Source organism: Sebastes fasciatus, chromosome 2 (genome assembly GCF_043250625.1).
Source record: "Sebastes fasciatus isolate fSebFas1 chromosome 2, fSebFas1.pri, whole genome shotgun sequence".
Lineage (NCBI taxonomy): Eukaryota > Metazoa > Chordata > Actinopteri > Perciformes > Sebastidae > Sebastes > Sebastes fasciatus.
In genome coordinates, this window is record NC_133796.1 from 14,010,049 (window position 1) to 14,035,637 (window position 25,589).

The 25,589-nt window shown below is 43.5% G+C and overlaps 1 protein-coding gene across 19 annotated transcripts in view; it reads right to left on the reverse strand.

Annotated features, from left to right (window-relative positions):
• celf6 (CUGBP Elav-like family member 6) overlaps positions 1-25,589 on the reverse strand; it is a 162,665-nt gene that overhangs the window by 56,445 nt on the left and 80,631 nt on the right. For all 19 annotated transcript variants that reach the window (XR_012590264.1, XM_074610556.1, XM_074610565.1 and 16 more), the window contains exon 3: positions 144-192. Coding sequence is in view for 18 of the 19 variants with exons in the window: in XM_074610556.1 (XP_074466657.1) it covers positions 144-192 (49 nt within the window). In the remaining variant the exon portion in view is untranslated. The remainder of the gene's footprint in view (positions 1-143; positions 193-25,589) is intronic.

A 25,589-nucleotide genomic window follows, 5' to 3' on the forward strand; every position in this document is an offset into this window, starting at 1 on the left:
AAGTGAGAGCAGAATATTAAGGATTGCGTGTGCGTTGTTCCAGTGTATTTGTGTGTTTGCATCTGTGTGTGTGTGTGTGTGTGTGTGTGTGTGTGTGTGTTTTAAGGGGTGTGTGCAATGGAGACCAGGAGAAGGTTAATTACCTCCTCGTCCTTCGCTGTCGGCTGGCTTCACCTGGATGGGCCGGTTCATCTGGAGAGAAAGAGAGAGAGAAGGAAGAGAAGGGAAATCCCAGGTTAGCACCAAACGATAGGAGCAACGGCTACAATATGTGAAGTGGGAAGTGAAATGTGGCCGTGTTCCCGGCGTTAATGTCTTGAGTTTGTCCTGCTCTGTGAGCTAAACGCACAAAATCAAACAGTGACGATGCCGTAAAAGAGATGAATCTGTTCGGTGCTCCATGCCAACGTGTTTAATTAATCCAGGGCACTGCCTCTAGAGATGCCTGAATTCCCCTCACAGTTCAGCAGAATTAGCACTTTTCAATGACGGAGCCACACTGGGTGTCAGATGGCACTTGGAGATTAATGCCATTACATCAGCCACTCCCAGCCCCACAGGGAGAGGTCCGTTCAGGCTGGCCCTTGCTCTTCCTGTCCCCTCCTGGCTCCAGACTCCCAGTCACCAGCTATATCCTGCTCATCCCTGACCCTCGGCAATTCCTCTTCCTCTGCCTCCATCCCTTCCACATCTCTACCCAGAGAGGTGGCCAATGTGCCACTGGTCTGGACAGCCAACCCCACCTTTCCCCAGCCTGCTCCTCCTGGAAGCCATTGAGAGCCACCGAGCAGCGTAGCCGTGAAACAGCTTGTGAAAGGTTAGCAGCAGGGAATCGATAAACGACCTTTGAAGAACCATTTTATAGTGAGGTGAAAGCAAAACGTCGCCAAGCTAACATAAAAAAACCCTTTTAAAAACTGCATGGCGTGAATAAAAACTCCCCTGGCTCTCTTTGCTCCCCTGTCTATATGGTTTCATTTTTTTCTCCCTCCCTGGAGTTTGAGGATGAAAACAGAAAAACACTCGATCTTGTAACTTCTCTGCAACAGGAATAATATCCCCATCTTTCCTTTTGTGAAAAGGGTAGGTGTTACGAGCCACCCTCGAAGACCCTTGCTTATTGCGGCTACCCACGCATGTCATATTGGGCTTTGTGTTTTATATTTGGCATGGTGTTTTTCTGGCTTCAGTCAGCAGTGGGCCTATCTTTCTAACTAGGCCACGCAGACAGGTCCAACATGCGAGTGCCAGTGAATGGCACACGGTACTGCCCCCTCAGATCAGTCAGCTAGGGCAGAACAGTGGGTGTTGGGCCCTCAGGCAACGCAGCACTTGACAGCAGTTGACCACGGCCAAATATAGACCTAAGACATGTATAGACAAGCGTATACATGGTGACACCCTGGGGGACGTAATGTACTCGCCTAGCAATATGCTGTGACACTGGAACAAAGCTTAGAGAGATGACGGACGCATCACAAAGACAAGCGAATGAAACTGCACACACACACAGAGACACAGACTTAAGTGCATACAAATGGACCCGCGCACACACACACACGGATGTAAATGCTAACTGTAACTTCTTCTGCTAATATGTGAAAATGTAGGTAAATATACACCATCATTGTCATTTTTCCTAAGGCGGACAATGTTGATAGTGTTCGACTTTGCAGAAAACTAACAAGCAAAAGCGATATCACGAGTCGTCACTAAATTTCCTTATGTTCTCAAGGGGGAAGGAGTCCAGATGTTTGAGCTACAGCCATTACTGTGTGTGTCGGAGACTGGCTTACTGAGGCTCTGGGAGAACAGAGTAGACATAGAGTCCTTTTGGTTTGTGTTTATAGTGTGGATCAAGGGCTGAAGGGGCCCTCAGCATCATTATTATCATCTTTGTATGGCATTAAACAGCCAGACGGGGACAGTATCATTCTTCACATGTTTACATTTGAGTCTTAGGCAAAGTTAAAGTAGGGTGAAACATTGCAGGCTGTTCTCATTCACTGTTCGTACTTAAAAGTAAAAGTAATGCACTCTCATTTGTATATAACCCACGCAATCGTGAGCCAGGACGTACAGGGCTGCATCTAAGATGTCAGGTGACTTATAAAGGCAACAAAGTTTGTATAAGGAGGTGGTTGATGTGGATGGTTGGGTCAAACAAACACAGGACTTTCTCCCAAGAGGCCGCTGTCAGTGTCCCGTGTGAAGCCAAAAGTCAACATTGACTTATTTTACCTAACCTTTTACATAACTTAACTCCACCTACTTAAGTTACGTAACAAGCGTAGGCCTACTTATTTTATGTAACAAACATTTATTTGAACCTAAACCATGATCTTTTTCTAAAACTAACCAGGTATAGTTTTGTTGCCGAAACAGGTTCTGCACTGCGGGGGCTTGTGCAGGCGCACTGATCGCTCATGTTGCTCGTCATTCGTATGAGAAGGCACCAAAAATGAGAAATAATTTTTCTTACAAACCTTTCAACTCTGTCTCCCATACAACTAAACAGCATCCTCAATCATGTTTTGAGTGAAACATATTTTCTGCCGTTTACAGTCGCAGTTTTAAACCATTTTCAACATGTGGTTAATGTTCTAAATTGAAACAAAACATAACAAAAAATGCAACAAACTAAGCTATGGACGTAAATTAAAATATGTGAACGTTGACATTTGGTTTCACACAGGACATGAACAGCGGCTTCCTGGGTGGAAGTCCTGTGTTTGTTTGACCCATCCACCACTCCGACTTCCTCCATACGCGGACTTCCGCAGACTATCATTATTTGTGATACGTAAAAACAGACGTTATCCGCGACAAAATACGTTTCCCTCGAAATGTAATTCACAATGCAGTTTCGTTGTATGGGAACATCATTTTTAGGAGACAGAGCTGAAACCGTCACATGAGGATACTTGGCCATTGATGTATGTGAGTATGGGGTGGAGAGAGTTAAGGTCAGTTGGAGCATTGTAAGCAGTTAGTTACTGTAAGGTGTGTTATGTGCACATATTGTATATGTGTGTGTGTGTGAGAGAGAGTGTCTTAACAGCAGCTCAGGTTTGGGGGAAGAATTTGTCTCACATAAGAGGTTTAGAGTAGCCCGAAGTCCCAAGATCCCTGTCCGGTGATCAGTCAGCTTCCAGGTCTTAAACGGCAGCGATTGGTCAGGAGGCTTCATTAGTAGCCCCTGAGCCACTGCAGCAACAAGAGTCATTAGACAACCCAAAAGTACACTTGTGGTTGCTAGGCAACCGAGCGGAGGTGACCGGCAGGCAGGCGAGGCAAGCTGGCCGTTGGTCCGTGGGCTGTTAGCCAACCAATTGGCACTCCTTTCTTTCTTCTTTCTTTCTTCTTTTTTTTCTTTACTTGGTCCAAGGAGGTCATAGTGAGAGGGGAGGAAAAAAAGATTCCTCAACTCCCACCTTCCAGCATGTCCCACTTTCATGTCCCTTTTTAGTGACTGTGACAATGAGTTTTCAGAGCGAGTCTGCAGCAGCGTCTGCTCCAGCTTCCTGCCAAATTATGGAGTTCAGCTTGATGCCAAACTATGGAGCTGTGAGCAGCGCTCACATGCATATGGCACCAGTTAAGATGTCTGCTTCTTTGAGCTACTCTACAGTGTCCTCTACATACATTTTCTCATGCAAACGGGAAATGTATCTACTGCACAGAAATCTTGAAGTTCACTTTACTTTCATGCTCTCTCTCTCTCACTGTCACACACACACACACACACACACACACACACACACACACACACACACACACACACACACACACACACAGACACAGAGGCACAAAAAGTCTAGGGGCTCAATAACAGCAGGTGGTTTAGGTGACATTTTAATCCCTTATTACTGAGTGCAGGATTAGCCAACAGATCAAGGCAGAGTTAATTATATGAATTCATCAGAGGCTGGGCAAAGAGGCAGCCTGCTTTCCCCTAGGGCCAGGACCCACCCCCACCTCCACCCCCTCACCACCCACCCTTTGCCTACACACATGCATACACACACTAAGGAAGAGGACAAGTGACATACTGTCCGTCTGAGAAGCTATAGCTACTTCCTTATTAGCATTGCAGCGGCAGAACGCTAAGATAACACATACAGTTGAGCTTCCAGAGATGCTGTAAGACAAATCGCATGTACTACCTTTCCGTTGGGCCCATGCAAAATGAACTGGATAGACATTGGAGAGATGGACTACAGGGGTTTTTCATCCTATAGACGTGTGGCTGCCGAGGCTGAAAGGAGTTCAACACAACCCCCCGTCTTGCTTTATCTTTGTCTCTCTCTGCCCCTTTGGCCTCCAAAACCAATATGCTTCCCACCACAGCCCCTTAATGGGTTGATCAATGCTGACAAATAGGCAGCTCATGCCGTCTTGCCTGGGAACTCACAGCTCTGTGCCTGTGTGCTGCTGCACCCAGAGAGGCCATCTCTCTTTCTCCTCATCTCTCCCTTTCTTTCTGTCTTTCTCTTTTCTTTCACTCACTTTTTTTCCCCTCTCCATATTTTCCCTTCCTTCATGCTCTATTTCCTTTATGTCTATACATTCATTTTTTTTTTCTTCTTTGCTCTAATCTCCAGAGGCAAATCTATATTTTTCATTCTGTTATGATGAATAAAAGTCAGCTGAAGTCACGGAGGGGTGGAGAGCCAACAGTGTGGAAGAGAGGAACTTGCTTACATTTTGCAGTAAAGGACTGTGTGTACATGTAAGTTTCAGAGTGTATGTCTATCTTTGGCTCGTCTGATTGATAACAGTTCAGTGGAGAGAAAGCGAGACAAGGACACCGCTGGCCTTTGACCGAGCTTGACCATGCTTTGTGAATACCACTGCTCACAAAGCCAGCAAGGAGAAATGCTATCTACCAGACACTCTAGATACAGAAAAATTTTCTCTGAGAACCATGACAGAAATGTCTTCGTCCACCGTTGAGTTTGGTTGTAACTCCAAGACGACTTCTTTTGTTTTTAGATCACTAGCAGTATCCATTGTGAAGATGAACTTTTTAGTGATCCAAGGTTGGGGAAGATCCTGATTTGTAAATTGAAATGCATTTATTTTTTCTAACTCTATGTCTATTGTTATCTCCTATTTCATCTACTAAACAAGTTGGTAACAATTAGTAATTCTCATTGCTGATTTTAGACTCATTTTAGGGGTGCTCAAGACCACATCAAACCCACTGACACCCGGGGGATCACCAGCAATCCCGGCTACTAGGCTGTCTTAAAGCTAGATATAGAGAGATATTGGTATCATATGAAACTAGAAAACCCAAGGAATCCACTTGACGAGGGAAAACTGGCATGGCGATTTTCAAAAGGGTCCCTTGACCTCTGACCTCAAGACATAAAGATTTCCACCATAACTTGATGCAGAAAAGGAAGAATTGGTGCATCAAAATTCACCGGAAGGCAGGAAATTAAGGGTATGACGCTCAAAATTTCCTGGCGACCCCCAAACCCCTCGCTGGATATGTGTCCCCCAAAATGTTGAGACGAAGCCTACGTCCTTGACCCCCGTATAGGTCTGATCCTAGAATCGCCCCTGGTTCTTCTCAATTTTAGGGACATGATAATCAACTATAATTTCTTAATATTCATGCTGTATGCTGATGTCCTCTGAGTAGATATTTGGTAAAGTGAGCACTGGGCTGAACCCACAAAAGTCCCGCTTGTGCAATAAATATCAAGTCACTCGGAAAAACACAGCGAGCTAAATGCGTACAATATAAAATGAAAGCTATTTCCAAACAATGGTTTAACAAGGCTCCAATGAAAATCAGCTTTGCCATATTGGGCCCTCTTTAAACTACACATTTACAACAATCCACACGACTTTTGTGAAATGCGCACATGATGCGCAATGAAGGCATATCCGGGCACACCTGCTATTTTTGTTCCTCAGTGAGCATCCACGCACGGCAGGCGTGTTGGGTGAAGTGGGATATTAATAGGAGAGCTTGGTGATGAATCATTACCTTCTCAGCCAGTCACATTACTTCATCTCATAACTTTTAAACAGCTGTGCCAATCACAGTGGCACACGACGAATATGGCTCACCAAATGGAGGGAAGAGTGTGCCAAAGGCTGATGATGAACTTCTCTAAGATTAATCTAATTTTGAGGGGATACTAAACGTCCGGTCACAGATTTTTCCATATGTTATATATTGTTTTATTGTGAAAGAGTCACTGATCCATTTAAAAGGATAGTTTGGGTGTTTTTGAAGTGGGGTTTTATGAGGTACTTATCCATATTAGGTGTATTACTTACAGTAGATGACAGTCAGCAAGCCCCCAGCATTGAGAAACAGACGGGAGCACCAGCGCCAGAGCAAGCAATACAGTGCTGTGGACGAGGACGGCAGAAGAATGTATTTTAGCCACTTAAAAAAAAGGCCCACAAAATGATATCCGTTTATCCGAAATAGCTGTCTAAATAAAGCGTGTACTTAAACTGATATTGATGTTTTTTTAGGTGAGCCTTTCTTTTAGGTGGTTAAAATTCGGTTTTCTGCCGTCCCCGTCCACAGTCCTGTATTGCTTTGTTCCAATGTCGGTGCTCCTGTCTGTTTCTCGATGCTGGGGGCACGCCAACCGTTATCTACTGTAAGTAACACACCTACTATGGATAAGTACCTCATACAACCACACTTCAAAACACCCAAACTATCCCTTTAATAGCCATATGTGCAGTGGAACTGTGCAGTACTTTAAAATTAGTACAATAAAAGTAAAAAAAGTAAAAGTAAATTGTCACATTGTCATTCTGGTCGCCTTTCGTTTAGTTTGTACTGAGGAAATTAATAAAGATAGACTCATTTAGTTTTGGCTGCATCGACATGCAACAACAAAGCCCCTACTGCCAAAACTGTGATTGAGCATTACTCTGTTTGAGCCCTGCATAAACTCACAATTCCCCAAAATATTCCTGCTTACATGACTTCCTCTGGAGAATTGTTGAATTGTATTTCCCTTCCAAAACAAATAACTTGTTTCCTGACTCGCCACTGTCAAATTTTTACTGAAACAGTTACAGCCATGTTTGCGCTCTACCACATCATGTTGCTCACCACAGCAACATATCAAGCTCTACTACTATTTGAAATGCATTGAAACATCCTGCTGCTGCTATTGCCTCACTGTGACCCAGTGATTGGTGAGAACTCATGTTACAAAGTATTGTGATGTAGTGAGACTATTTTTCCGATTTTTCATGAAACTTTAAACTAAGTAGACACATTTATTCTAAAGCTATGACCTTTTCAAATAACTAAATACCAAAAAAGGAATAATGGTAATTCATTTTCCTTTGTGTGTTATTTCATTTTTGCTGCTTTCATTTCATCTCACACATCAGATGCCGTTTGGTTTTCAAGTCATCAGGTACCATTCTCTTGATAAGCCATCCGTTGTTTGATGCCTCTCATTATCATTCTGCAGTTTCGCCGTCAGTGAATTCATTGGAGCTGTTGATGCCATTTACAACCTTTTAAGCTCAATTAAAGATTTTTATTGCAGACTAGCTTTTCTTAAAGAGCCAACAAAGAGCCGGTGGCGGTGCCTTAGATGGAGAAGCCTCATTCCAAAAGCAGATATATGGATGTTAAGACCCTGACCTTTGACAATTATAAGTGCCCTGACCTCTATCATTGTCATCAGTGCCTTTGGAGCTATAGGGAATTAAGATCATTGTGCTGTTTCATTGAATGGAATTGGCATTTTTGTCAATACTCACTTTAAAGTATCATGATAATCTTGTAATTGGTTTAACTGTTTTTTGTTGTTGTTGTTGCTGTTGTTGTTTTTTATTTAACTATGTCACACCAGCCCAAGTGAAAGGATAATACACTGTGATTCTACAGCAGCATACTGCTAAATCACAGTAATCAGATGGACAGTTACTGTGAAGTTACAGTTAAATACAGTGATTCTACAGCAGCATACTGATAAATCGCAGTAATCTGGACATTAACTGTGAAGTTACAGTTAAATGCAGTGATTCTACCGCGGCATACTGCTAAATCACAGTAATCGGATGGACATTTACCGTGAAGTTACTGTTAAATAAAGTGATTCTACAGCAGCATACTGCTAAATCACAGTAATCAGATGGACATTTACTGTGCAGTTACAGTTAAATACGGTGATTCTACAGCAGCATACTGTTAAATCACATTCATATATTGGCATAACTACTATGAGGTCACAGCATACAGCTGTCATTTCACAATAACTTACTGTAAAAATGATACAGTATCATGCTGTGAAAGTAATGCAACTAGTACAGTCAAATAATTTTCAGTTTAGTAAATTCAAACAGAGAAAATATTTCCTTGACAAAATGACACTTGTCCAGATTGGATCATTTATATATTGAAGATCTACTCAGGTAATACAGCAAAGAAAAAAAAACAGCATTTTGAAGTACAATTATCTCACTGTATAGCAGGCCTATCTCACTGGCGTGCAAGCTCCCGGATCCTGCACAGCCTGTACTGTACCAGCCCAAATTACTCTCTCCATCACCCATCGCTCACACGTCAGGACATCCTGCCCCTCATTTCTGTGTGGAAGAGAAACAGGGCCAGCGCAGCGGGAATGAGTCTTTCTCTCAAATTGGTGCGCGAGTTCACAAGCAGCCTCCCTGTGAGGCCAGCGGAGTCAGGAGAGGTGGGGCCATGCCGTGTGTGTTGGAGGAGATGGGTTAGAGCTGGAGTGATCACACGCTGCCTGTCTCCCTTCGAAAACACATGAAGGAGGGCTGTGTCTGCGTCGCTGTGAGGAAGAGGGAGAAGGGGCGCTGACAGCTCAGCAGAGGGTGGCTGGCGGTGAAATGCGGCCTATTTTTAGCTCTGAGACCGAGCTCCTATTTAAAGACTAGGTGCTGGGGGTCGGTTTGGGAAGGAGAGGGGGCCGGCAACAGCAAAAAAAATGTTGCTCGTAACCATCTAACACAGTTTTCCCTGGTGTGATGCTGCGGCGTCATAGGGGAGCATCTCTGTGTTTGTGTTTAGTCTCTGTAATCTCTGTCCCGTTCTCCATAATTACCTGGCAATTGATTCCCCCTGGAGCAGGATTTTGGCTTTTAATTTATCTCTATGAATCCGGTATTGGCTCTTTGGTCCTCTGAGAGGCCCAGCTGAGCCTCTGAACCAATCTACACCGCCCCACCCTGCTTGGCCCAGTCCAACCCAATCTAGTCTCAGGGACTGTAGCCCAGCCTGCATTCATAATGGCCCTACTCTCCCTTCCCATTTTTATTTTTACTCCACCGGTGCCCAGCAGGCCTCTTGTCGAGGTGGGACGGAGGCGGACAGAGACAGAAAGTGGATGAGAAATCGAGCCATCAAGTTATCCTCTGCTCCATAAAGCCTCTGTTCTTCCTCTGACTCTAGATGGATTGCTGTGTAGATCACTGCAACCAATGGCCAGTGCACTATATTACATTTATTGCCCCCTTTTTTTCCTCCCTATCGCCCTCCCTCCTCTTCCCGTGAATATGAGGGGGGGTGGAAAGAAGGACAGGGGGAGTCGGGGTAGAGGTGCATCAGGAGGGAAGAGGGGGGGGGGTGACGATTCGACACAGTGAGACAAGACTAACAAATTAGTCAAAGTGACAGGGAGTTTTATGAGGTCTGCTCTTGTGAGGCGACTGCTGCTCTCTCTCTCTTCTCTCTCTCTTTCTCTGGGCCACAGGGACACCGTGCCGGGGCCGTGTGTGTGTGTGTGTGTATGTGTGTGTGTGTGTGTGTGTGTGTAGGGGGGTACATATTTGTGCATTTGAAAAGGAGAAGAGTGAAGGAAGTCACGGAGAAAGGAAGGAATGGATAAAGGAGCACCTAGAAAGTGTAGGTAGAGAAAAAGAGAAGGGAAATATAATGGATATAAGAGGCTCAGGGATTAGGAAAGACGAAGGCAGAGGTTCTGCTTCGCTCTGACGTCTGCTTTTAATGTCATGATGTAACAGCCACTCTTGTCTTCAGTTTTAACATATTGAAAGGGGAGGAGAGGTATTTATGAAGTGACTATTTCTTGACTTTTCATGTTCATGTTTCAGGCCCTCCTGTGTGGAGTTTGCCTGTTCTCCCCGTGTTAGCGTGGGTTTTCTCCGGGTTCTCCGGCTTCCTCCCACAGTCCAAAGACATGCAGGTTAGGTTAATTGATGACTCTAAATTGCCCGTAGGTGTGAATGTGAAGGTGAATGGTTGTCTGTCTCTATGTGTCAGCACTGTCCAGGGCGTACCCCGCCTTCGCCCAATGTCAGCTGGGATCGGCTCCAGCCCCCCCGCGACCCTGAATAGGATAAGCGGTTACAGATAATGGATGGGTGGATGTTACAGGCAGAAGTACCTGGGTGTCCCATGTGTATTAACTGCTCTAAATTGCAAGTATTTAAATCCATTTGTGCCCGCAACTGAAATTTATAATGTGAAGAAATCAGCAAAATCTGTGAAATGGTTTTCCTGAAAAGTGAGTTTTTTCTTATCATACTATATCTAGTCTTTTGGGCACATGAGACTACTGTTTTTACAATAGACTCCATTCGATTTTAGGAAAAAACAGTAGTCCCATGTGCCTGAATACTAGATATAGTGCGATAAGAACATGGCTTTACCTCAGAAACTACAAGGAGCACAACCGTATCTATGAACTCATAATAAGTTCAATATCAAAGCTATGCACACATATGCATATGGAAAACATTTAATAGACACAATATGAGCGTTTTTCCTAATTTTTCAAAAATTCTGATTGACTATTAATAAAAGTGTTAATTTCTTTTTTTTCATTGGATCTAAAAATTTCAAAATTGTATTGTGGGATACTTGCCCAAAGTATGACTGTACCAAATTTCAAGACTTTAAACCAATCATAACAAATGTTGTGGCATATTTCCTTATCATACTAAATATAGTCTTTTGGTTTTTTAACATCAGTCGACGCTCCTACTATTTCAGGACAAAAAAACTGTGAGTATGTCTATGAGATCTTTGCAAAAACAATCCAAGTTGATAATAGTGTGCACACTCCGCTGCCGATGCATACACCCAAACACAGAAGGTTAAATGCTCCGCACACAAACAAAAAGCCAGAGCAGGAATCGCAACAGTAACCCAGTGGCTCCCCAGGAGCATCTATCACTCTGCAAGGCCACAGTACAAATGTTTCTGAGCCGGGCCGGGAAAACAGCTAAAGTGGCTCATGGTATAAAGAGGAGTGGGAGAATAATAATAAGTGGAGGGTAATGACACGCCATGCATCTGTCAGATTTATGAGTGTATATCCTGCATTGCTCCTCTCATATACCTGCCGGGCCGGGTCCCGTACACACACCACAATGCTGATGAGAGGAGTCAGCGGTGAGCAATCACACAGCGCAGAGCGAAGGGGAGAATGGAGCTGGACTCGCTCCGCTATGGGCAATGACAACATCCAACAATTGAGCACTAAGGGCCCAGAGTGCACACACACACACACACACACACACTAACACACACGTCAAAATGGCCTGCACAGAATCACAGAGAACAAACAGGCAGCCGTGGATGGGGCTCAGAGAAAAGAGCCTGTGAACCATATACCGTATCCGAATCTATAGATATAGAAAGATGTATATCCATTTAATCATCATTATGCTTAAAAACAGATGGCGGCGTCGTGCAGTGTTAACTAAACTGTTAATTCTGTTTCTGGAAGATGCAACAGTGCTTTTTTTATTCATCCGGCTATATGTTCTGCCACACTTCCTGGTTAGCTTCTGTTCTACTGTAAAAAAGGTAACATTGCACCAGTGAAGAGAACAATAACAATGCACTGTTAACAAATGCAAATTTCAAAATGTTTTATGAAGTAGGAAATGCATTTTTAAAATGTTTGTTTAGCCCTTAGGATACGCATAATCAACCCAATTTCTGTATTGTTTACAATAGAAAATTCCACAGCGTCTTTATGATGTAGCCAGAGGCTGATGACTGGTCCTTAAACACCATACTGTTTATACAGACTCACAGTCCGACTCTTATGTTCATGGCTATTTTTGTTGTTTAGAGAATAGACCTTTTTGTCTGCCAATGGTGGGTAAAGTTTCACATTTGGTGGCTATACATTGTGGTTCGGGGTTGGATGAGTTTGTCCAGGTGTTTAGTTTAATCGTTGGTAAAGTGATGTTTAAAATCATTCATTCAATGTTGTAAATTGAGATTTGTTTTATATTTTCATTCATATTAAAGACACAGATGAAAAACTAAACATTTTAAGAATTTACAAAATGAAATGACTTGATTAACTAGCCAGCAATAATCATCTAGCACATCACCATCAACACACATGCACATACACACAGCCTAAAAAACAAACAGCATATAGTGACCTTAATGTAAGGCGGGGGTCGCATAGTGTTCACACAGACATTCATTTTGGACTCAACGGAGCATACACACTCAAAAACAGAAAGCTATATGCAGCTTGGTGACACATACTCTCTTTTACCATCACAATGATACATAAGTTCACACACAAACACACATTAAGCCGTTTACCCGTACATTAGACAACCTGTGCCTCAGATCAGATCGACCCTGTATGATTTTATCACGATTCCCAGCAAGATCTAATTTTACAGTAAATATATCAGCATTACACGTGTCAGACACACATTGTGTAGGTAGTGTTGGGTTAATAATGCTGTCATGCTTATGTATTTAACTAAGAGAGGATGTCACCACATTGACAGCTCTCTCTTTTGTAGCAGGTGCATGTGTGAATTGCCTTAAAATAGCAGAACCAGGTGGTATTCCATGTAAAGCAAGTCAAACAGGTGCCATAGTTAGATGTTATTAAAGGTCCTCTATACGATATTCAGAGCATTAATATAGCAGCAAACAAAAATTTGCTATTTAAAGATATAGAGAGGTAATGTCTACCTGAGCAGAGAATGAAGTCACTGTTTGTGGTAATCCGTGCTTTTCCCTGCTATGTTGACATCGCCGAGCCGGCCACGTGTGCCTTTTAGTGCATGTTTTTGCATGTGAGCGTCCCCCACTGGCTAGCTCAAGGCCGCCGCTCTACACTGCTCTCATACGGCGGTTTCAGCTGATAAAGTTGTCCCGGCAGATGGCGCCGTCTCGTAAGCGTAGCACCCACCCTCCAGTTCTCCCTCAGGTAAACACTGTTAGCTCTGTCAGCACTGTTGCCGTTGTTTTCACTGTTAGCGATGTTAGCACCGTTAGCTGCGAGCCGCCGGTTCAGCTGTCGCCATGTTGAGAGCTTTGCAGAGGCAATAGATATGCTACCAATCTTGCATTTAGTGACTTTAAAATGAAAATAAAACAATCCAATACAAAAATATCTCCAATACATATATATCCTTATCTTTTTTTTCAGTTTCATTGCGATATTTGCCTCTTTTTGTTATTGATTTGTTGCACAATTAACTTGTGAACGTTTTCAAAGATAATAGAGTTTTGTTTGTTTTGGGCTGAGCTGCGTTTCAAGGCTGGCACACACTTTCAATTAAATGTGATTCTGTGTTTTTGGAGAAGATTTTTGACACTTCAGTTTTTGTTATTGCCACTGATTAGTTTTAGATATCTCCAGGGAGCCAGAAAAAGTCCTCTAACATGTTACCAAATGACTATTTTACATGTTGGGCTATTGATTCTATTAGGTTTAAGATAAAATCTCACACACACAGGCTGCTCATAATATGAGGAACGTAGCCTATTACACACATATCATGCACGTGGCAACACACACGGATTCATAAACACACACTCGCTGGCTGCTGATAGTAATGGAAGGCACAAGAGTGAAGACGCTCGTCAAACAAACACCATCATAGTCAAATGGTCTCGTAAATACACACAGCAGAGCAAACACAGAAATAAAACAATAATAATGGAACGGAAGATGTGTTTTTGTAATGAGCAATAGAAGACTGTTATTACACAAACAAATGCAGACATGAGGATAACTAAGCGCATGGAGGCATACGCACTAATGCATACTTGCTCAAACAAATGCAGACACTCACACATGCCGGCAAACTTGTCCAGAGATGCCTTTAGACGCATACTAGCACACACACACACACATGAGCACGCAGCCCTGGAAGTGTGTTCCAAGACGCCGTTAGCACAGAGGGCTGTTTGTGAAAATGATCACATCAATCGAAGTGATAGATAAAAGACTGGGAGCAATTGATAAAGTGCCACAATTATTTGGAAGATGAATGGCTGAATTTGCTTTTGAAATTGGACTGGATCTCAGTGCAATGGAACAGAACTCATCATCATCAATGAGCCTGCCATTAGATTGCTTTCTGTCACAGCCCAATATCAGCCCGGACAATTGGATCCATCTGCCAAATGGGATCAAATAGACCCACTCACACAACATCAGAGGTGATGTATAGTGACCGTGTGTAAAACATATTACACTGCAAATGCACAATACATCATTGTGTATGTTGTTGTGTGTGTATGTGTGTGTGCTTGGGTTTGCAGTCGTTGTGGACGAGCATGCTCAATAGAAATGATTTGAGATACATTAAGGGAGCACGAGTACGACATGGAGGGAAACGATGGCTCTGGCTATGCAAGGAGGTAAAGAAAATACATGATGCTTAAATGCCACAAATGAACCCATCAATTCATATAATGTGTGTGAGATGATTGTAAAGAAAAGGTATAGTGTGAATGGCTCGAGATAGATGTGCAGTTAAAGGCGGGCTTTAACAGTAGGGAGAGAGGGAATCATTTTCTCACATCCTCCAACAACACCAGGAAATTTTTTTTGCTTTCTTTTATTATTATTATTTAAAAGAATATTTGCAAAGTTGCAACTCATAAAACTTGCACTATCGTATCGCATAATTTATTTAAGCCTATAAATCCTTTGGCTTTTGCAGTTATACGCCTCATAATGATGCATTGGTTAACACGGCCTGAATATTTGAGCCACATAAAAATGGTAATAGATTAAACCAGGGGAGTGTGTGGAGCTGCAGTGTGTGTGTGTGTGTTTCTGTGTGTGTGCAAGTGTGTGAGCGGAGCTATCAGTAAAGAAGTATTACTGCAGCTTACGCGGGCCTTAGCGAACAGAAGGGAGCATCAGAATGCACTGTATCTTCCCCCCGCATACACGTGGACAAAGCAACAGAAGAGGGAGGAACGCAGCAGGGGGTTGGAGGGAAACATACTAAGTAATGTATTGTGCTGGGAGGGAGGTGACAGGGGTCCGACGATTCAGAGGAAGCGTGCAAATGGGCCGCTATTAAGGGAGAGGGAGGCTGAATGATTGTTTATGGCCACAGATCTGCCCAGAGAAGCCATCTTTGTGCCTAAAATCTGTTATTTACTTTTTCTGTCTTTACTGTCTGGGGGTATCTTTGGCATCTACTACATTGAATTCACATGCACTATAAATCACACACACACACACATCTGCTACAACCTGTAAATCTGTCAGTGAGGATGACACCGTAGTTTTGTCTTCTTTTTTTTTTGCTGTATTCTTTTCAATATGTTTCTCATGCTCTCTGACACACTTGTGTTATCTCCTGAATATTCAGTACTCTCTCTTCATATACTCTATATCTTTTATTTTTGCTTCATAATGACCTAATTACAAAATTAAATTATATTCTATTCTGTTGGCTTGTATTTGTTTGTATTATATTCTGTTGTGTTCTAGTCTACAGCCTGGAGCGGCTTTTGTAATTGTTTTAAATGAGAGAGAAGTGTTTTGCACGCTGCTTTTGCGTTGCTAAGCGCCTCACGTTTTTAGAGGAGCGCCCTGAACACCTCGAAAGCGGAAAAGCGTCCGACGTCATTAGTGTTTTGTTTTTTCATTGTGGTAACTTTTGCTGGATACCTCAAGCTTTATGACTTTACCAACCGTAGTTACCATGATCTGAACCAGTGGGCAACCTCTGGGTCTGAGAAGTGAAGCCAATGCAGAAGTGCCTTAAACTTACATTCTTTCTAATAGCCTGCAGGGGGCGACTCCTCTGGTTGCAAAAATAAGTCTGATTGTATCTATGAGAAAATGACCCCACTACTCACTTTTATTACTTGAGTAAACTTTGCAAGCATGAGTTTATGGTCTTAATCGCTATAGTATCAAGCCGTCCTCAATACAGCAGGATGTATTGATTAATTATAGTCCCATTTAGTGTAAAATAGACCATATAGCTGGGTATGATTTAGGGCGAGGCTACCTTGTGATTGACAGGTCGCTACCACAGTGTTGTCTGGTCTGGGAGTTGTCCGTGTTTTCGTCTAAGAACTTTAATCCTTTTACAGTGTGTTTTCAGTTCATGAAAGTTAACTATAACCTTTTTGGTCGCCTAAAAATGTCTTAATCAGTGTTCGGTTGTACTTAGATCCACCCTCTTGTGTCTCTTCTGTTTGTAAATAACCAAGATGGCGACGGCCAAAATGCTAAACTTGAGGCTTCAAAACCGCAGTCCACAATCCAATGGGTGACGTCACGGTGAATGCTTCTTTTATACAGTCTATGATCTGAACAGAAAACAGCAGGAGGCAAATTAGTGCGGTAATTGTTTTCATTAATTTTATACTGTACTTTTAACTATTGGGGTCGCGCATGGTTTGTATATAATGTTAGCACTCAGTTGGAGGTTGAGGTGATCAAGGCTTGTATCTGTCTAAAGCAGTGACAGGCAAAACTTAACTGGAATGTAATTTAACTTTTCCAAACACAGATACACATTCATACGCCTACACTGTACCTTTTTCCACCCACATATACAATAAAATGAGCTTCTTTCTGCTTGTCTGCGAGGGAGTATGTGTACACTACATCCTGATATACCCTTCACCATCAAGTCTTTTTTTAACTCTCATTGTATCTGTCAAACTCAAGCACACAAAAATGCCCACACAGACACACACACACCCACACACCCACACACAGACACGTATGCATGCACGCGCACATGCACTCGGAGCCCCGCGGTCAGTGTCTGGGGGAGCTCTGCGGGGACCTGTGCTGTCAGAGAGCAGACCACAGAGTGTCCCTGGTCCCTGCTCCACCTGCTGTGACAGCTAATTAGGCCCAGCCACAAAGGCTGGCCTGTCTGGGTGCTGGAGTGGGTGTCGTGGCATGGCATGGCAGGGCATGGCATGGGATGGCATGTGGGATAACGGGGCCAGCTGATGAGGTGCCCTGCCGTGTTGTCCGGGGACACGCTTAACCCGGGAACACCCACGACCACAGCGTTGTGTTCTCGTCTTCGTTAGGGTCCCCTTCAGTCATTAATTACGCTCACGCACTTCTATTAGTCCTCCATTTAGGCTAATCAACAAGCAGGGCCCTCCACTGACATCATTAGCTCGCATAACAAGCGGCAGCATTTGGGGAGGGGCCCTTCAGAGCCGTTTGTGAACATTAACCCTTTGTCGGCAGTAATGAGCCACCCTTATCTGGTGGTGCACCTCGGGGCCTTTTGTCCTGCTCCTGTTGTCCGACACCCTCCCAGCATGTTCTTCTTGCAGCGCTGTCATTAGGAGACAGCAGCATGCTAGTGCCAAAGCTGTGGTCGCTCCAGGCAGACAAGGAAGCTTAAATAGCATGGCAGGAAGTTAACACTGCAACGGGGCCAATGTATTTTTGGGAGGGTTTGGGGATCAAAGGCGCTGAGGAAATGGGATGAGACAGGGCAGTCTAAGCCCTTTGGGTGTGTGTGTGTGTGTGTGTGTTTCTTTGAGTGTGTGCGACTCATATTAGATATGAGGAAAGGAAAGAAACACAGGTTGGAGATGGTGACAGGGAGCTCAGCCGCTTGCCTGGACCAGCAGGGAGCATGGGCAGGGAGAGCGGCCCCCTGAGGGACTGTACAACCTCCTGGGGTGTGAGCTGCTGTTTGGACGCAAAATTAGACACACACACACACACACACACACACACAGATACACAGACTGAGTTCAAATTTGCCAGTTGTCCTCAAGGAATAAACATGCCTTAACTTAAAAGTGCGTTATCACTTTTTGATTGTCACACTCCAACACATCCTCATTCGTATGATATCCTATGAAAAGTTATTCCTCATTTTTCATGCGTTTTCCTTTGAATGTCCAGCAACACTCATTACTTGCATACAGTCATTTCAAAATAAAGTTACTTCCTCACGGGAAACAACTTGGTTAGGTTTAGGCAACAAAACTACTTAGTAAGGTTAAGGAAATATCATCTTGATTAGGTTTAGGCAATTTCCACTCGTTACATACACAGTCTTTTCAAAATAAACTTTTGTCTTCACAGGAAACAACTTGGTTAAGTTTAGGAAAAGGTTTGGGTTAAAATAACTACAGTGGTGGCGTTACTTAAGTACTGAATTTGCATGACAAATAAGTCAACGTTTGGGTTAAAAATGAGTAAGGAAGTTACGTGAAAAACAGCATTTACTTCTAGTTTCACAAAAGATACGAACACCGATCTCCTGGGCGAAAGTCCAGTGTTTTTTGACCCACCCATCAACCCTGACCTCCTTCCTACGCGAGAACAGCCTGCACACTCACGCCAATACAGGCATGTTAACACACACAAACCTAATCCTAACTTTCATGCTGCTGCACATATGTGACCCTTGCATCATAAATATACATGCTTCTGTGCACTTATGTATCAGGGTTTCAGAATACCAGATGCATGCACACACGTGCTTTTACATAACTATTGTATGCGGTAGCTGGTACTTGTCACCCTCCACATAGTGTCACCTATCACATACATTCACACCAGAACACACATCTAACTTGTGTTATCTAACATGCAACTGTGTATTTAATTAATGCCACCGCCCACACAGATGCACGTGTTCACCCTTATGTGACTTATGCGTCATAAGTCAGTACGTGTGGTAGAAAATCACCGCCTTGAACGTGTTTGTGACATTGACTATTCTGAGGCAGAGTGTCCATGTCGTCGGCACAATTTAGCTTCCATACACAAACACTGTTCACATTAATTTACCTTCAAGCTAACGTCTTAGGTGTCCCTTTTGCTTGCTGTAACTGCATCAAATTGTCTAACACATTGTTTGCTGTAACTAGCTTGTATAAAAGCCACGGGCAGCGCTGCTCTGTGCGGCAATTTGGATGTTGTGTTCAAAGTTGTAACTTTCCAGATCATCACACACATTCAAAACCACAGGATATTTTCATGTGAGCCGTGTGGGCGAGTTGTTGGCCATGCAGGGCCAAATACAGACACCAATGCATATGCATAATGGGCACAGAAGCAGGAAGCAAGACAAACTAACTGTACTGCATGTGCTTGGCAAGCAGCTTTCATTAGAATGAATGAGGCATGATGTTTGAATACGTCATCCATTGTTTAATACATCCATGGTAACTAATCACCTGTGGAGTATAGCTGGGAGCAAAGAACTTAGCAGGCATAGCCCAGCTTTAAGGACCACAGCCTATGTTCAATAATTCACCAGATGAGAGCCGTGGACCGCGCTAAAAGTAAGCAGAATGAAAAGTACAACAAAGTCAGAGAATCCTTCATTAGGCTCATCTGTGCGGCTTCAAGTTGAATCTGAAGGCACAATCCCCGCCAATTACTGCATCCCAAAACTTGTGCTCAGGGCAATGTGTAGCCCTCTCCGTCCTTTACTTATTAATCCCTGCCAGGCCTGCTGTATGGTGTCCTGATTGGCTGTTCATGGTGAAAAATTCATGTCATCTCATTGTCTTCCTGTCTCGCTCACCTCCCTTGTAACCATTGCTGACCAGCAACTGAATTTTCCTGTCTTCTAAGCTGTAATTTAGAAGGGTATGCATGCGCCGCTGCTCTCTGCAGGCTATTGAGGCAGAACCGTGAAAAACAAGGCTTTAAAGTTGCTACGGAATAATGTAGCCGTGTTGGTGAATGCTATGTGACACATAAGCCGCGGTGCAACTTTGAAGTGCGAGGCATTTTAAAGATGTCAGTAATGGCGAAAGCAGAACTTTTCCTCCTATTCTCCGAGTAAACACACAAACTGCAGAGCAATTTTCAGAAAAGGAAACTGTGGTGCACAATGTGAACAATACGGAAATATGTTAGCGTACCTATGTTTGTTTTGATTCATTTGTTGGTTCATTTTGCTCATTTGCAAACCCACAACAAACAAGCATAAGCACACATTCAATCATGCGTGCGCACGTGTAATTTGTGTCGAGAGGTTCGGTATGAAAGGGGTTAACACACTATTTTCTAGCTCTTATCGGCACTTGTAAAAGGATAAGGAGAGGAAAAGTGAGAGATGGAGGGAGGGGGGGAGCGAGAAAATGCCATTTGGGGGGAGAGCCAAGTGGGTCTGCTAAACGAGTGGATTCTTATGCAAATACATGCTAATTTATGCACACAAGGCAGTGGCAGCGCCCGAGGCTGCTTTGATTGGCAGTTGCAGGTCTGTGTGTGCTGAGGAGGGACGCTTGGCTCCGGGTGCTTCTGTGAAGTTGGGCACGGCTGCCGCTCCATGTTCTACATGCTCTGGATCCACCGTCTGCACACGTCTGTAGCCTTAGCCTCTCCACCGGACTATAGGCCCAGCAACCGGCAGGGCTCCCGTCCAAAAAACTCTCCACACACCAAGAGCTCGGCTCAGCCAGCTTCAATTCCTCCATGGCTGGAAGCAGCCAGGGCATCATTATAAAATCAATGCCCCAGCTTCAACTTGCCTGGCTGCGTTCGTGTGTGTGTGTGTGTGTGTGTGTGTGTGTGTGTGTGTGAGCAGGAGGGGCAGCGTTCTGGGCTTGTTTGTGTTGATTCTTCGGGGTGTTTGTGAGTGGCAGAACAGCAGAGGCGCCGATGCAATGCTCTCCACGCTCACTAATGGGCTGACAGAGAGGCTCTAGGTCAGGGCCTCCCATTACTTCAGGAGGCGAACTGGCTAAATGAATAGGAACCCGCACCTAGCTACCCACCCAGAGGAAATGTAAATGCCATTTGTTTCTGTGGCAAGGTGTTGTCATGCAGAGCAGTGGCACATCTTGATAATGTAAACATAAATTCCTGAATACGGTGATGCCAGAGTAATTGGGTGGCTGTTATTTATCATTTTTTTGGCAGTTTTTTTTGTATTTGCCATGCAGGAGGAAGAAAAACAAATTTAGCCAGGCGAGGATGAAGCCATTACTCTGTCTATTACTCATTCACAGAGGCCCCCAGGCCAATAGAAAAACACTTGGAAATCACCAACATAAAATAGAATATGTTTCCTAAAATATAGTGCATTTTACGCTACCTCATAAATATACTCTGCCATGATGAGGTTTCTTGGAATGAGACAATGGAGGCATTTTTTTCCCACTATTCCTCTACAATAATGTGCATGCATGGTAGTAGTCATGCATATGTGTTATAAGCATCTCATTCTAATGTGCAACCATGCTTGTCCAACACACACCACATTTTTCGCGTACATGACCAACACAATTCCTGCCTTTCCCCCCCAGCTTTTAACACGTGCCAAAGCAAAATGGGTATTTTTAAGGTCTGCAATTATATTCTCCGCAGTGTGTAGGCAGCGAAATTACTCGTTTGGCACCCCCAGCACCCCAATCCCACACTCCCCCATGCACCCTATCTCAATGGGAAATAAAGCAAAACCATTTAGACAGATCTGGAACAAACACATCCAAAACCTTTTGTTTGTCACACCTGGGGACCACAAATGGATTTCTCATCATACAGTAGATTGAAAATGTATGCTTATTTACACCAGCATCCCTCTCATTCCAAATAGGACGGCGATTTTGCCAGCCATGAAGTGGCCCCTGTATCTGTCCATGCTGTCCTCACTCAACTGATCTCCCCCGTTCCAGCTTTTGATGACACCAGAGACACAATGTGATGCTCCCTCATCACCCGTCACACGTCGCCCGGAGTTGGCTTTTTGAAATAGCACACGCGTCATATACATATTTCACCCCCCCCTCGCCGCTGTAGCAGCAATGAATAATACATCTTTTATGATATTATTGCAATAGATTTGTAACACTTGAAACAGAATGCAATATGCAGTTTATCTCCATGCATGGCGAACACAAGGTGCTTCCGTGGCGTCTGTCTGTGTCACCAGGCGAGAGGGGAAGAACAGAGGAAACAAGCTTGCGTTACTCCTGACAGTCCATCAGGTTCCCGGGGCAATTATTCTCCCGGCTGAGGGGTTGGATGCCGAGGCTGGTGACGGCCTTCGTGGCGTGTCTACACACTTAAACAAAGGATGTGTCATTTTTAACATGTCTGTGTGCTTTGTGCTACTCTTTTCAACTCCGCATATGTTAATAGCGGCTCATGTTGGAACACATTTGGTGTTTGTGTCAGCGGCCAAAATCCTGGCTGTAATACCAGCCATATCACTCTACAATATCTCGTCTATACTCGTACACAACAACACAACATCAGAAGATATTAGAATGTGGCAGTGGCTCCAGTAACTCTATTAAATACGCAAGATATCATCATTGGAAAAGTTTGCTCGCCATACTTTTTCAGGGCATTTTGTTCAAGTCACTAACCTTTCAAGACCTGCAAATTATTACATTCATTCCCCATATTCTGTGTTGAAAATCTGGCATTATTAAAATCCCCCTTTAATCATCAAGCGCCTTTTGTTTTGCTGCCGTAACTGTGGTCCATTTTGAAATTTAATTTCCTGAAGTAGAGGGTCGAGAGCCGATGCCATTTTAAATGGAATAATTGAAGTGGTTTTTTTTTTTCTTTCCCGCTTGTGTGAGCAGCGGTGTTTGTCGCCGGCCTGCCTCGTCCTCTTAAGAGATGGAAGGGTGAAAGCGTGCTGAAGGCCTCCAGAAATCCCTCCAGCCTCTGTCGTTTAATTTGACGAGGGGGGCGTGAGGTGAGCTGGAAGAGGAAATACGTCTCGCTGTAGCTGTGTACCACTTGAGAGCTCATTCACTGCCTGGGGCTATTGACCACACCGTGTCAGGTTCTGTGCTAGAAACGCGTCCCCACACAACACTTAAATTGCATTTGGACCTCGGCTGGGGTGAGCAAATGCCTGGCCAGAAATCAATGGGAGGATACAAGCCTCGGTGGACACGGGAAGGCGTTCGCTTTCATTCCAGCTATTGATGAATGCCAGGTACATTTCATCAAACTACTGTAGCTCACTGAGTTTTTGTTGACTGTACTCATGCAGAATTTGAGATAGGATAGAGAAATATTTATTGTCAAAAGTTGGGATATGATTTCAGTGTTTTTCTTTCAAATTCCAGGTGCTGATGAGCCTATAAACGTCTTGAGGGAGATGGGTTAAGCGTTTAAAAAAGAATAAGTAGATGGACAAATAAACATTGTATCCCAGCGTTGCTTCGCTGATCTGTGACTAACTGGATAGCCATTAAGGTTTAAAAATCCCAGAGTGTGAAACAGACTGGAACACATTGAGCTTCGGCTCAGCATAATAGATTTTCATTTCCTTAATCAACTTCCTTATTCATCCCTTTTTTTTTTCCAAGGAATTAATATAGATCAGTGTAAATGGGAGCCAAATACGTGAGTGGCAGCATGCTAGGGAGCAGGCTCAGTGGAGGAGAGCAGGCTTTTCTCCTTCACCAGGAGCAGCATCTGTTGCTCCCCTGCTCCAACGCTATTTACAGATAGCTGTCATTATTTACGCCTGATGAGATTCTATCCAATTTGCCAATCCGCGCTGTTCGCAGAGACGCGGACAACACGAGCGCTTAACAAGGAAGTATCACAGTGAGGCTTGTCAGTCGGTGAGGCATGCAGTTTTCCGATTCATTATTGGTCGAAACAAAACCATTTGTTTCTACGTAACAAACACAAAAGAATCATTAATATTTGTTTCTGTGAAGGAAAATGGCGGTGCATTCGCATGCCCGTGCGCTTACACATATGCCAGGTTTGATAAGTTAAATAGCAATTTCTAATATTGGTGGCTGTACCAAAAACATACACTCGGTATTTCCAACTGCTTAGTCACCGTTAGCATTCAGGAGACTGAAGCGCCCCAGTAAAGAGACAATATGCAAACTGAGATAAGGATTACACAAAGCTCTTAGGATAAAATTCTCTCGTCACCATGTAACAGCTCCCCCTTCACAGAGCCACCAGAGCCACATATTATGTACACCTCTGCCTAAATACTGTGCCTAAACCTCAGATGAATCCTTGGAAAGTTTGATGTGCCAGCTTTCAGCTCTAGGCTAGGTGGGCGAGTGCTATTTTTTCAAGTGAAATAATGCACTGTGAATATTATGCGCGAGTGACTTTTTTTGTGGATTTTGGGAATCATATTCTCTCTCTGACTTCAGGGACTTCACAGAAAGAGGATTTATTTATGTGTGTGTGCAGGCGTGTGTTTATGACGGTGTGCAAAAAGACAAGAAGGAAATGACAAAAAAACGCTGCAGTGAGAGGAAGTGACAACGAAACAAAAGAACAAGAGAAGACCAAGACAGAGAGGAGAAAGTGACAAAGGCGACGAGAATAAAATGAGGCGACAGAAAGAGAGAGAGAGAGAGAGAAAAAAAGGCATGTCGAAAGTAAAATAATAGAGGAAAGGAGAGAAAAAAGGGGGAGAAGGGAGGACACACAGTTCCAGACAGAGAGAGAAACTTTAAGGGGGATTGGCTTTGGCAACATAAACGATTTCTCTATGATTGCAGTTCTCTTTGCAAATAACATATAGTGTCAGTTTTAGTCTGCTCTGAGCTGCAGATGGATGTTTTTTTTTTCCCCACATAAGGACAATTCAGATGCCAGAAGAATAAAAAAAATATACTAAATTGTCAACTGTAAAGAAATAAGTTGACTTTTCAAACACTCTAAACTGTCATGTGTCAACCCATCAGACTGCAGGGAGATTAAAACAAAACATTTGGCTTTTAGAGGTAGAGATTCAGCGCTGTCCTCCATCAATACTGCCTGAAGAGATGTCAACAAAATATTCCTCTAAGATTACACCCACGGTGCCCCCACAACTTTTTGGGGTTGCTAACAAAGTTGCCCTTTGTATCACAGCATCTAGACTTTGCTGAGCGCTGAGAAAACATGCGTCTGTCTGTGAGCGATCTTTTAGCACCAGCTCACCTTTACTGAAAGGGAATGATTAATGCTGAGGTGTGCTCACAACGAATTGATTCCTCCAGAAGAACACACAAATAAGAGGAAAAGAAAAATAGTTATAGTTAGGGCTGTCAATGGATTAAAATATTTTATCACGATTAATCGCACATTTTTTATCTGTTCAACATGTACCTTAAAGGGAGATTTGGCCAGTATTTAATACTCTTATCAACATGGGAGTGAGCAAATATGCTTGCTTTATGCAAAGGTATGTATATACTGTATCTACTATTGCAAATCAATTAACAACACAGAACAATGACAAATATTGTCCAGAAACCCTCACAGGTACTGCATTTAACATAAAAAAATATTCTCAAACATGGCAAGCCCAACAGGCAACAACAGCAGTGTGCTGACTTGACTATGACTTACCCAAACTGCACGTGATTATCATAAAGTGAGCATGTCTGTAAAGGGGAGACTCGCGGG